The 13,086-nt window shown below is 55.5% G+C and overlaps 1 protein-coding gene across 5 annotated transcripts in view; it reads left to right on the plus strand.

The window, feature by feature from the left end:
* Positions 1-11,724, plus strand: part of ZNF76 (zinc finger protein 76) — a 31,998-nt gene extending 20,274 nt beyond the window's left edge. For 2 of the 5 annotated variants that reach the window (XM_032864295.1, XM_032864294.1), the window contains exons 3-14: positions 2,358-2,438; positions 2,551-2,628; positions 3,766-3,965; positions 6,362-6,478; positions 6,801-6,876; positions 7,420-7,545; positions 7,648-7,827; positions 8,567-8,800; positions 8,895-9,058; positions 9,769-9,933; positions 10,442-10,555; positions 10,967-11,723. In XM_032864295.1, coding sequence (XP_032720186.1) covers positions 2,358-2,438; positions 2,551-2,628; positions 3,766-3,965; positions 6,362-6,478; positions 6,801-6,876; positions 7,420-7,545; positions 7,648-7,827; positions 8,567-8,800; positions 8,895-9,058; positions 9,769-9,933; positions 10,442-10,555; positions 10,967-11,071 — 1,640 coding nt within the window. In that variant the 3' untranslated portion in view covers positions 11,072-11,723. Of the gene's footprint in view, positions 1-2,357; positions 2,439-2,550; positions 2,629-3,765; positions 3,966-6,361; positions 6,479-6,800; positions 6,877-7,419; positions 7,546-7,647; positions 7,828-8,566; positions 8,801-8,894; positions 9,059-9,768; positions 9,947-10,441; positions 10,556-10,966 lie in introns of those variants that run through there. The other 3 variants (XM_032864296.1, XM_032864297.1, XM_032864298.1) reach the window with 3 other exon arrangements.
* The last annotated feature ends 1,362 nt before the right edge of the window (positions 11,725-13,086 follow it).

A 13,086-nucleotide genomic window follows, 5' to 3' on the forward strand; every position in this document is an offset into this window, starting at 1 on the left:
CAGGACCACACTGTCCTATATGGCATCTCTCCCCCGTAGTGAGCTCCTCTGAAGCTCGTGACCAGGGCACTGTCCTCGTCAGCAGCCCTCTCTCTTTGGGGCCAGCTTAGGCAGCTCTAAAAGTTTATCAGATTTGTCGGTCATCAGGGTGAGCATAAAATGTGTTATTCAAGCCCAACATTTTTGAGAGTGGGAGAGTGTCCTGCGAACCAAAATGCACTGGGGCCAACGGGAACATATGGCCACCTCTTCATCGAGGGACATGAAGACCGTGTCAGCCAGCCATCCTTCCCGCCTGGCCCTTCGCATTGTCGTCTCTGCTGTGAGAGGGGATTCTAGGTTGAAATCTTGTCTCAAGTAACCCTTCTCAACCTTTGGTCTTGTGCCTTGAAGCAGCAGTGGCTGTGCCAGTAGAAACTCTGGTTCTGCTCTTAGAACCCCGAGTGCAGTGCCCTGGCCGTGACAGAGAAGGCGTCAAATGCAGGGAAGCCCATGGCTTGCTAATGGGTGGAGGTGAGGGGGTCCTACGCCCTCTGCTAACTGCCTTTCTCCTCCTTCTTACCTTTGTCTCTGCCTCACCGGTCTTTAGCTAAGTTGTAAAACTGTGGGTTACTGACCCGAGAAGACGGCGTGGAGGCAAGTTTGGGGATTTTTCTGAGGGAGAGATAGTAGAGTTAGGCCAGAAGCAGCTGCCTGGTCTTTTTCCCACATCATCAGAGCTCAAATTGCTAAACCTGAAACTTGGGAAGAATGGAGTAAGCAAACCACTTGTTACTAACTCTTCCCTCTCCCTTCTTACCTTTCTTGCTTCTTTCCTCCTCATCCTGGGAAACTCACTGGATATCAGGAGAGGCCTGTCCAATCCTATATTATTTGTCAGAGAGAGAGTGCACACAAGCAAGGGGAACAGCAGGCCAAGGGAGAAGCATGCTCCCTGCTGAACAAGAAGCCCGATGTGGGACTCGAACCCAGGACCCTGGGATCATAACCTGAGTGGAAGGCAGACAATTAACTGACTCAGCCACCCAGGCGTCCCTGTCTAATCCTAATTCTAAACCAAAGAGGCTGTTGCTCTTGTAAGTGCTTCCCAGTAAGCTTCCCCCTCAACGCTCCACTTTCTCTAAAAATAAATAAATGAAATTTTTAAAAAGAAAAAAAAAGTGCTTCCCAGTAAAGATCTGAGGTAAAGGAAGAGTAATATCTCAGGAACTCTGGAGTCTTGTTATGTTTTATACTGCTTGTTGTCTTAGGTGAGTCATCTTTTAATTAGAAAAATGAAATGAAAACGTCAGAGATGAGTAAAGGAGATGTTCCCCACGGTGGCAGTGGAACAGGCCTAGAGAACAAGCCATAGCACGGCAGCTGCGTCCACATTAGCTCCCCGTTGCTTTATTTTCTGTTTCTTCTAAAACGGATATCGGGTTTCTGATTATAAAAGCTAAGGCTTGGGGCTCCTGGGGGGCGCAGTCGGTTGGGCATCCGACTTTTGGTTTCCGCTCAGGTCGTGATCTCAGGGTTGCAGGATCGAGCCCCACGATAGGTTCCACGCTCAGCATGGAAGTCTGCTAAAGTTCTCTCTCTCCTCTTTCTGCCCCTCCCCTGCCACTCGCCCTCTATCAAATAAATAATTCTTTAAAATAAAAAAAAAAGGCTTACTGAGGGCTGACCACCCACGTTCCTGGCATTGTTTTACATTCCTTAATCCATTTAACCCTCACAGCAACCCAGTGACAGAAACACAGTTTTTAATCCTCTTTTCAAGAGGGGGGAAACTGAGGCACAGAAAAGTTACATAAACTGTTGTAGAACACACAGCTAGTCAGAGGCAGAGCTGAAACTCAAACCCAGGACCCCTGGACAGTTCCAGAACCACTTGCTTTTAACCACAAGCTATACTGCCTTATTAGACAGTCTAGTTCCGGGCATACTGCACAGTGGGAGACAAGGAATGTATTTCATCTTGTTAGTTCAGTTAGAGTGCCAAATTTCGACCCACTGAGGTCTTTCCACGTTTCAGGGCCTTTTTTGTTCTCTATTTAGATCATTCCCGGCAGCTCACCGTTAGGCTGGAAGTCCCCACTTCACCGGGCATGGATGGAATAATAAATGAAGGTGCTCCTCCTTGAGCAGAGGAAGGGAATCTGTTGGGGGCTCTAGGGTTCCTCATGGTGGGATGTCTTCACCCCTGGTACATCTGAGGCCCAGGCCTAGGGAGTCAAGGAGCAGGGGACATAGGGCATGTCACCCATGTTTAGACATGCAAACTGTGCCTCAAACAGACCTCTTCGAGAAGCAGGCAGGTGTCCCTTGACCCTCTTCAGGGCCTGAACTGCTTCTCTACGTTTCCACCTTCACAGGAGAGAAGCTGCTGGAAGGGCAAGTGATCCAGCTCGAGGACGGGACCACCGCATACATTCACCAAGTGACGGTGCAGAAAGGTGAGGGCACCCCAAGACACCCCAGCCTCCTGGAGGCCAGGCAGCGCCCACCGAGGGAGGGCTGGGGATGGCATCAAGCTCCAGAGAAAAGCAAGGATTGCTCTCCTTACAGAAGCTCTCTCCTTCGAGGATGGACAGCCTGTGCAGCTGGAAGATGGCAGCGTGGCCTACATACACCGCACACCCAAAGGTGGGGTCACAGTCATCACGACTGCTAGGATGGAAGGGAGGCAGAATTGGCTGAAGTTGAGGCATGGCCGTGGGAGCTGCAGTGCCCAAGCTCCATGGGATTAGCAGGCTCACCTACCTTTCCTGGTGCCCACCCTTGGAGCGGCAATTTCCGCCTCCGGGAAACTGAGCCTCTGGGCTCACTAGCATGGGCCTCAATGGTGGCTGTGTCTCTAACACAGCTGCAAAGTCTCGGGGCTTTAAACAGGACCCAAGGATGTCATCCAAGGCCAGCAGTAAAGATTTAATAACATTTAAGACTGAAGTCTCTTAAGTACTGAAGAATAATGATTATTCCTTCTGCTAGTAGTTTCTTGAGCAACAACTGCATGCCGGGCCTTGCTCTAGGTGTGGTGTGTACAGGTGAGGACAAAGGCAGGCACTGTCCCTGCTCTCCTAGAGGCTAGTGGGGGAGACAGAAGTGAGACGAACGGTCACCGAAGAACTGATCATCATAAGCAGAGATCAGCTCGGGGAGGGCTTCTCTGCGAACGTGACACTCAGGCTGAGAGCTGAAGGGTAGACTTAGCTGGAGGAAGAGGGATGGCAGGGAGGAGAAGGAACAGCATGCGAGGCTCAGAGATGGGAGGAGGAAGAATGGCATGTTTCATTCCATGCTAGGAGCCAGGGCAGCGGGGGGAGTGAAGTAGGTAAGACGAGAGAGGCAGGGCCCAGGATGTCAAGATAAGGGTTTGGTTGTTGGTCTTTATCCTGAGACTGGTAGGAAGTGGTAGAACCATCGGGTAACATGATCTCCTCTGTGTCCTGCAAAGATCTCTCTGGATGGTGTGTGGCCTGGAGATAATTGGAGGGCCACCAGTTAGGAGGTTCTTGTGGTCATGAACCACAAGATGTGAAGATAATGATGGTCCCCTCGGGTCCTCAGGGACCTTGTGAGTTCCCAGAGCTGCAAAGGAGACCTTTTTCTTGGGAGAGTCAGCCCCCGAAGAAGGGTCAGTCAGAGTGACTCACCAAGGGGGTGACCAGGAGATGCTGAAGGCTTCCTTGGCATATGTGCCTTTTGTTACCTTAAAGCCAGGGTGCCCGCCATATGCCTTGCCCTTGTGCGGCCTCAGGACTAACCGCATGTTCCTTGCAGAGGGCTATGACCCCAGCGCCCTGGAAGCTGTCCAGCTGGAAGACGGCTCCACTGCCTACATTCACCACCCCGTGGCTGTGCCAGCAGACAGCGCCATCCTGGCCGTGCAGACGGAGGTGGGCTTGGAGGACCTGGCCACGGAGGATGACGAGGGCTTCACTGCAGACACAGTGGTGGCCCTGGAGCAGTACGCCAGCAAGGTGAGCTTGCCAAGCCTGACGTGGCCCGTCCACTCCCTTGGCCACCTGACCACCACCACCGTAGGGGACAAGAGCTCTCCTATGACTCCCCTTCTTGCCCCTTCACACCGGCTCCCCCGACGTGTCTCTCACATCACCGTCCAGAGCGCACATGACAGCATGACTGGGACCACCGACCGCTGTTGACGCTCCCTCTAATGTATGCCATCTCTGCCAAGGGAAGGTGGCTGCAAGGGACCGTGACAGCTGTACGGTGGCGACTCAGAGCCAGCGACTTTTATCAGTTTTCTGGGCCACCGAGGTCAGCTGGTCTCGGATTTATTTGTTCTCGGCAACCCATGTAGTCATTTGGGGACGTAACCTCAGTAGGCAGTGGCGGGGGTAGATGTGGCAGAGCAGCTGGGATTCTTGGACCACGGGGCCCATACCATAGTTCAGCTGTGAGGGAGGAAGAGCTGGGCTCTCCCGGGGTCAATCAGCGCTGTTTCTGCCGGGGTGGTGGTCCTGCCCACGGGGGATGGGGGCAATGAGATCTGTGAGCATGCCAGACCGGGGGCACCCTCCCTGGGGTGAAAACGGCAGGGCTCCCCGGGCCACAGATGATACCCGAAGATTTGGTGGGGGGGGCAATTGCTTTTATAATAAGACTATGCCGCAGTATCAGAGGAGAAGAGGAAACTCTCGTGTCTTTCCAACATGAAGCACAAAACTCGATAGAAGACTGCTTTGGGCTTTGAATCACAAGCCCTGAGAGCTGCTACTATCTAGTCTGACCTTGAGTGAGTCATTCTGCTCCCAGGCCTTAGCTCGAGCCTCTGAGAGGATGAGACAGGACTAGATGACCTCAGAGGTCACGTCCAACCCTGAAGTTCCTTGATTCCCTGAGAACCAGTGAGGCATGGGAATGAAATCTGAACACCTGAGTGGGTTAGCCTGCCAAGCAGGCCTGGCCACCTGTGACACTGCCCCCCTCCAATTCCCCAGCTGTTTAAGTGTCTGTGAAATTTTGTCAGCTACTTGACCCCCTGACCTGGAGCTGACAGACCTTGCCGTGAATTTGGCCTCACCAATTCGTCTCCTACTTCCCATCCCTTCCAGAGTTCCATGTCAGGAGCTCCTGGGCAGGCCAAAGTGTCCTGGAAATGAAGACTAAGGGACAGTCCCAACAGGACCCTGCTCAGGAAAGCGGAAGAGCAGTAAAGGCTCCCTAAAGCCCCGGGGCAGGTGTGAAGTGGGTGGCTCCAGCAGTGTCCCCGAGAGAGATGACAAGGGAGGCCTTGGTGCTCCCATTCAGCCAGCTGGGTGCTGTGGTTAGAGCTGAAACTCCTGGTGAGGACCTACAGGCCCCTGTCCCAGGTGTTTCTGCAGTTTGCTGCTTGTACCTCACCCTGGTGAACCCAGGTGAGCGTATGCCCACAGCAGGCCCCCTTGTTGATGCCCCTGCTGAGCACGGGCTTCCCACAGGGAGGGAGGGGTCTCCTCACATCAGAGGATAACGGTGCCTGGAGCTGCAGCCTCCTAGGTGCATGTGGTCAAGAGTGGGGGTTGCTGGGGCACTTGGCTGGCTCAGTCAGTGGAGTGTGGGATTTCTGATCTCGGGGTTGTGGGTTCAAGTCTCATACTGGGTGTAGAGATTACTTAAAAATAAAATCTTAAGGGGCACCTGGGTGGCTCAAATGGCTAAGCATCTACCTTCGGCTCAGGTCATGATTCCGGGGTCCTGGGATTGAGTCCCACATCAGGCTCCATGCTTCTTAGGGAGCCTGCTTCGCCCTCTGCCCTTCTCTTTGTGTCTCTCATGAATAAATAACTAAAATCTTTTTTTTTTTTTTTAATAAAATCTTAAGGAATACCTGGGTGGCACAGTTGGTTGAGTGCCTAACTCTTGGTTTCAGCTCAGGTCATGATCTCAGTGTCCTGAGATTGAGCCCCATGTCCAGCTCCCGATCAGCATGGAGTCTGCTTGAAATTCTCTTTCCCCCTCCCCTCCCCCGCCATGCTCCTTGCATGCCCCGCCCCCCTCATAAATAAACAAATATTTTTAAAATATTTTTTTCTTAAAGCCTAGCTTGGGGGTGGCCTGAATGGCCACCTTACCTAGCTGTCTGGGAGGTGGCCTGTCTTCCATAGCTGTCATAGTCCCTGTGACATTGAGTCCTCCTTCTATCCTTGACAGGTGGGTGGGGACTCCACATGTCAGCCCTGTTTCCTCTGCAGAGTGCTTCTGTGCCTGTTTCCTGTCTGTCTCGGTCTGTCTCCCCCCATTGCCCTTCTCCCCTGGCAGGCTTAGCCCCGCATGTTGGGTCATAAGCTGCCAGCTAGGGCCTCTATCTCACCTCTTCTCTCTCATCATTGAGGAGGATGCAGATAGGAACCTCAAGATTTTTCTTCCTCAGGTCCTGCATGACAGCCAGGTTCCCCATAATGGCAAAGGACAACAGGTTGGGGACAGAGCATTCCGCTGTGGCTACAAAGGCTGTGGGCGTCTCTACACCACTGCTCATCACTTAAAGGTAAGGCTGTCATGCACACCTTTCAGCTTTACTGTTTTCCCCATCAGGCTGTAATTATACCTTCCTGCTTTGACTAGAACCGGTCCCTGCCCTATTGAAAGGAAGAGATGAGTGTACCGAAATGTCAGCTCAGGGGCCGGTGACAGGCATGAAGAGTTCAGGAAGGAAGAGAATTGGGGAGGGTCCCCTGGAGGAGGTGGCCTCTCAGCTAAAGAGTTAGAATAAAGGAGGTGGCCATTATTGATACTCTGAGCCCTAAAGACAACTGAAGAGCCCCTGCATACCCCAGTCCCCCTGATCCCGTGGTTGCTTATCCTCACAGGTGCACGAAAGAGCTCATACGGGTGACCGTCCGTACAGGTGTGATTTCCCCAGCTGTGGAAAGGCCTTTGCCACAGGTAACCTACCTGGAAGAAGACTAAAGGTGGACTGCTTCCACCTGAGGGTGGAAAGTTCTAGATTCACTTTGGGAATTTCCTGCCTTCCTGGAGCAACTGCTGCCCAAGCGCTCTGACTTGCAGGGCCCGTCTGGTAGAAACCTTGTTATTGGGGGCAACATAATCCAGGCTGGCAAAGGGATCAGCGGGGCTTGATAGAGAGACCCCCCCCTCCTCCATTGGCTGTAGAGTATTTGGGCCATGCGTCTCTCTGGACTTCATTTCCCTTTGGAAACCTCTAGCTGTGGCTCTCAGATGCACATTCCAGAATGGCACCGGCTGCACGGAAGAGAAGAGGAGAGCAGCGTGGGCTTTTCCAGCCCCTCTGATCTGCCCGGGGTTGGGTAGGGATAGAGGCCAACACAGGCTTCTTGTGCTTGAGGAGCCATGGAGACACACAGAGCCCACCTAAAGATGGAGAGCCTCTGAGTTAGGATAATGAGGCCGTGGGGGCTAAGGCTCCCTGGAGCGTTCTTCTCATCCCTCCCTCCCACCCACGGACAGGATATGGGCTGAAGAGCCATGTGCGTACCCACACTGGTGAAAAGCCATATAAGTGCCCAGAGGAGATGTGCAGCAAGGCCTTCAAGACCTCAGGAGACCTGCAGAAGCATGTCCGGACCCACACTGGTAGGCCGGGCCTTGCCTTGTTCACACTAGGACCTGGAGCTCCTGACTCCGGCGCAATCCCCCTCCCTGAGCCAGCCCACCCCACGCACCCCATGTTCGCAGGTGAACGCCCATTCCGGTGCCCCTTCGAGGGCTGCGGCCGCTCCTTCACCACATCGAACATCCGCAAGGTACACGTGCGCACCCACACAGGCGAGCGGCCCTACACCTGCCCCGAGCCGCACTGTGGCCGCGGCTTCACCAGCGCCACCAACTACAAGAACCACGTGCGCATCCACACAGGTGGGCCAGCCGGCATGCGAGAAGTGACCCTTCTGAGGCCCCGGCCCTCTCGCCTCTGGGCTTTTGGCCTGAGACGTGTTCTCGACTCTGAGCCCCAAGCCCTCCTGCTGGCCGCTGCAGGCTGGCCTGTGGGTGGGGAGAGGAGGCTCACTGGGTTCCTCCCTTTCCAGTCCAGTCCCGTCCAACAGGTCCCACTGGCCCTCTCCAGCTCCCTGCCACCTCCCGGCACCCACCCTGAGCTCTCCCCTTCTGACTGAGCTTCCAGGAAAAGGCCAGGGTCAGCCGTGATGGGGGAAAAGCAAACTGAAATGTCACCCTTAGCTCCTCCCCTCCTCCACTGTCCATATGACTCCTACATATGCTCGCCCTCCCCAGGGTCACATTGCTTGTCCAGCCTTCTGTGTCATCTCTTGGCATACGTGTCCCCTCCCTCCCCCATCACCCCTGCTATGTCAGTCCTCCCTTTCTATCTCTTGCCTCTCCTATTCACAACCTCCACCTTCACGAGCCCCACCTCGTCCCGCCACCAGTCCCTTCACGAGCCCTGGCCTTTGCTCTGGGCTCAGCGGGCCCACACTCCTGTCCCCTCCATTCTGCTGGCCGTCACCCCCAGCCATGTCTGTTGAGAGTCCCTGGTCTCAATCCCTGTCCTCCCCTGCCCTGCCCGCCCCCGCCCTGGCCCCTTAGCTTTCCCCTTGCCAGCCCCAGTTCCCGCCCCCTCACAGCCCAGTGTCCCCAGGGGAGAAGCCATACGTGTGCACGGTGCCAGGCTGCGGGAAGCGCTTCACCGAGTACTCGAGCCTGTACAAGCACCACGTGGTACACACGCACTGCAAGCCGTACACATGCAGTGCGTGTGGCAAGACCTACCGACAGACCTCCACGCTGGCCATGCACAAGCGCAGTGCCCACGGCGAGCTCGAGGCCACGGAAGAGAGTGAGCAGGCCCTGTACGAGCAGCAGCAGCTCGACGGTGAGGGCTCCGGGCAGGAGGTGAGAGCGGGGACGGGCCAGGCCTCCCCGGGGCCCGCCGGTGGCGGGTGTCAGCTCGGGCTCTCCTCTCGCAGCCGCCTGCGCCACCGAGGAGAGTCTGCCACCCAAACGCTCCCGAGTTGCCTACCTCTCGGAGGTGAAGGAAGAGGGCGATGATCTGCCAGCCCAGGTGGCCATGGTGACCGAGGAGGACGGGGCCCCCCAGGTGGCTCTGATCACTCAGGATGGCGCCCAGCAGGTACAGGCCCCCGGGAGTGGGGGGCGGGGAGGGGAAGGGGAAGGTTGAGCCACTGTGGCTGGTCCCCTTTCTCACTCCGGGGACTCCCGAAGTACTGACAGCTCCACCCCTGCCCAGGTTCTCTTTATCGCCTCGTGGAGCTCAGAGAGCTGAGGCTCAGGGACCCAAGTCTTGTCAGCCAGCCCCTTCTCCTCAAGCTTCCACCTCAGCCTCTAGAACTTCGAGAGCAATTAGTAGCTTCCCTGTTTATGTGGAGGCCAACAGGTCCTGATCGTCTGACTGAGACATTTCTCAAGAGAGGCGTGTTGATGTGGGGACCAGAGCATGGTGTGGGGTCTGGAGGCAGGGGGTTTCTAGCGAGCGGTATGATAAGACCCTTGTCAGCACCCTTGCTGACAAGCATACCTCTGTCTTTTGGAATTGACATGAGGATGAAATTTGGGGTGGAGACCCCAGACTGAATAGAAATGAGCTCCAAGGCAAAGTGGTGGTAAATAGGAGTGGTCAACAGAATTCTTCTAGTATCTCCTTTAGGCAAATGAAGACCTGTTTTCCTTGCTTGTCCCTGTCCCCCTCCCCCTCTGTGACATGAAGCGAGTCTTCCAGCTTCTCAAGAAGCTAACCTTGTCTACGAGCGCAGGTCCTCGTACCCAGGGGCTCTCAGACAGCCCGCCACTGCACTCCCAGCTCATCTTCCTTCCTGTCACCAGGTCAGCCTGTCCCCGGAAGACCTTCAGGCCCTGGGGAGTGCTATCAGCATGGTGACCCAGCACAGCAGCACCACCCTCACCATACCCAGTGAGGACGATGACCTTGCCACAGCTGGCACACATACGGTCACCATGGTCAGCGCTGATGGCACGCAGACGCAGCCCGTATGACCAGGCGGTTTGCTTGGGGTTTCTTGTTCTCTTGTCCTTCCTTTTTGTGGGGTGGGCATTAACGTGCCGGCCATCCTCGTCTAGCCTTCTTATGGGGACCAAGATTTCCCCCCACGGCTCCTCTGCGTCATCAGTTCTCTGGAAAAGCGTTTCACTGGGGGTCAAGAGACAGTGTCTAAATCTTGATCTACCTCTAACTCAATTTGCCACCACAGGCAGGTCACTTTTCACGGGCTTCAGTCCATTTTCAAATGAGATTGAATTACCACTGGGTCTTTTGCAGCTCTGACCTTCTATGAATCCAAATCCCTAAATTCAGTCAGAGAAAAAATGCCACCTCACTCAGCTCTGAGCCCCGTGCTAATTAATCTGACCTGAAATGGTTTTATCCAGCCTCTTCTGGCTTGTTCCCCGCCACCTTGCTTGAAAGAATTTTTATTTGGCTTGGGGGGAGGGAGAATAACATAGGTGGCTTGGAAAAATCTCATTCTTTTATTTTCAGGTTACAATCATTACCTCTGGGGCTGTGGTGGCCGACGACTCAAGTGTAGGATCCCTCCATCACCAACAGGTGGCACTGTTGGCCACAGCGAACGGAACGCACATTGCTGTGCAGGTGGGTTGAGGTCCCAGAGCCTAAGAAAGGAGGGAATAAGGAGGGGAGAGGAAGGAGACAGAGATCTTGAAGAGAAGGGCATTCGGCCCGAAAAAGAATGCCAGGTGGTCTAAACCCTTTGTCTCTTTGTGCCTCCTTTCTTCATCAGGAAAATAAGTGGGCTCAAGTAGATGATTACTGAGGTCCCCTCTGACCAGTGATCCCCTTCTGTGAACAGGCCCCTCTCTCTGACCCGGGACCATTGGGACTCTATCAGCGAACTTGCCATTCACGGGGGCCCCACTGAGTGTTCAGTATGTGGCACTGGGTGGATGGAGGGGATTCAGCAAAGCAGGCCACATACTCACTAGCACTAGAGTCTGGTGGGGAGTGGCTGACTCTCTCCTTGCTTCTCTCCCCCCTTCTCCACAGCTGGAGGAGCAGCAGACCTTAGAAGAGGCCATCAGCGTGGCCACTGCTGCCATGCAGCAAGGGGCCGTGACCCTGGAGGCCACAGAGTCAGAGAATGGCTGCTGAGTCCCAGGGGGCTGGATTCCACAGCGAGTTGGAGGAGGCCCCATGCCGCACAGGCATCCCTGCTCCAAGGGCCCGGGCTGTGGCCGACACTTGGAAGGTGGCCACAGAGGTCTCCGGGGAGAGATGGCGGCAGGAAAACAGCCTAAATGAAGGGGACGCCGGGGGCCCTGCTCCAGGGGAGGGCTGCACAGCTGGAATCAGAGGAGGGTGTCAGGAGCTAAAGAGGACAAGCTGATCACCAGGCTGCACTGGGGCATCCCCTCCTCAGAATCAGCTGGGTGCCCACTCTCCTTCCTCCAGAGAATACCCTATCAACCTCTCAGTCCACTCCCCTTCTCAGATGGCGACTGGGACTGCTGTGGGGACTGGTCCTGTGTTCTGACTGGTCACCGCCCACCAGGGGAAGGGGCCACCTGGCCCAGCTCTCAGCCCAGCAGGAGCAGACCAGGCCCAGCCCTGCTCCTCCCAGCAATAACCACCTCCCTGGAAGCCTGCCAAGGTGCCTGGCCACTTGGCAGCAGGGTTTCCTGCCACCACAGAACCGCTCAGGGGCCTGTGGTTGGAGAAAAGGTGCCCAGCCCCACCCACCCCCAGCCGCCCCTCTCCTCTCCGCCAGAGAGGTAGGGAGTGGCCTTGTACATACTGGGGGTTGGGTTGAATTTATTTTATTTTTTTTTTTTTAATTCCATTTTGATAATTTTTTTCCTGCTCTGGTTGGTGGTGGCAGATGGGTGAATGAGTATTTAATAAAAGTTCCAAGTTTCCACCTGGGCCCCTGCCTCCCTCCTTTCGACTTTGGGCCCCGATACCAGGGCTGGTCGAATTAGGCTCCTAGCCCTGTATCCCCGGACCAACCCCACCGGACCTCAGTGCCAGACTGGTGGGACTGGCCTACCAGGGACATGGGTGTAAGGTGGCTTCCTGCCCGTGCCCGAGCAGGTGGGCTCCAGGGTGACCACTGTTTCCAGGCTCTGGTTGGATCTCAGACATCGGGATGGTTGGCTCAGAGGAACTGTGTTTTTTTCCTACCTTACCTTGTGTGATATCGAGCCCTTCCGTGCCCAACCCCCACTCAGTGTCTCCAAGTGGGCAAAGCCCCAGAGTGGAGTCGGGGTAGGAGGTGCCTTTGCCAAGGTTAGCGAGGGTCTCCGATGACTGTGCTGCTCTGGTGCTGAAGTCCCAGCTCTGGAGATGCCCACTGGGACCATGCTGTGGAATCCCAAAGCCACCACTGGACCTTAGTGAAAGTGTGGGAGGGCTGACCAGCCCTGGTGGGAAGGGAGGTGGGGACATGATGAGAAAAACTCTTTGGGTTTGCCTCGTCTGGCATGGGACATTGCAGGGACTGGAGGGGCCTCTTTTCCTGTCTCCAAGGTGATGGATGTGCCCAGTCCCTTCCTGCCACCTGGGAATGGAACCCTCCCCCCAGCCCAGGTACTCTGTCTTCCATTTACTCATGCCAGCAGCTCCTTGGAAGCAGAGAGGCCTGGGACATGACCCTAGGAAGAGGGGTGTCTCAGGTACCTAAGCAGGCTTCTTCCAACACCTATGACCACTGTTCTGGGCAGGCACATCCCGGCCCTCACAGACAGTGGATCTGAAGAAAGTGAAGCACAGCCGTGGAGGACCCTGAGTGCCAGGCCTCCTGTTGGCACACCAGGAGCTGCCCCCACCCCCTGCACAAGGTTCACCCTCCCCCCCCGACCCCACGGCCCTGAGATTCAGAAACAGGCTCCCATTCTCAGGGCCAACGGGCCCCAGAGTGGGCAGTGCTCTGAGCTGAGGCCTTCTAGATGGGGAGGCAACAAGTCACGGACCAAGCCCGCCTGATCTGGAGAGGTGCCCTGGCCCAGTTCCTCTGCCAACTATGTGTCCTCGCCTTTGTTTTCTTCCGCTTGGGAGGAGCCCTGCCACCACAGTGATGTTAGACGGCCCTAAAAGGCATGCTTTGTCCCATCCCTGCTCTGCTTCACACCCATGCCCAGACGTTACAACTGGGAGAGGTGGGTATTCTT

This window comes from Lontra canadensis, unplaced genomic scaffold, assembly GCF_010015895.1.
Source record: "Lontra canadensis isolate GAN:19392208 unplaced genomic scaffold, GSC_riverotter_1.0 scaffold27, whole genome shotgun sequence".
NCBI lineage: Eukaryota > Metazoa > Chordata > Mammalia > Carnivora > Mustelidae > Lontra > Lontra canadensis.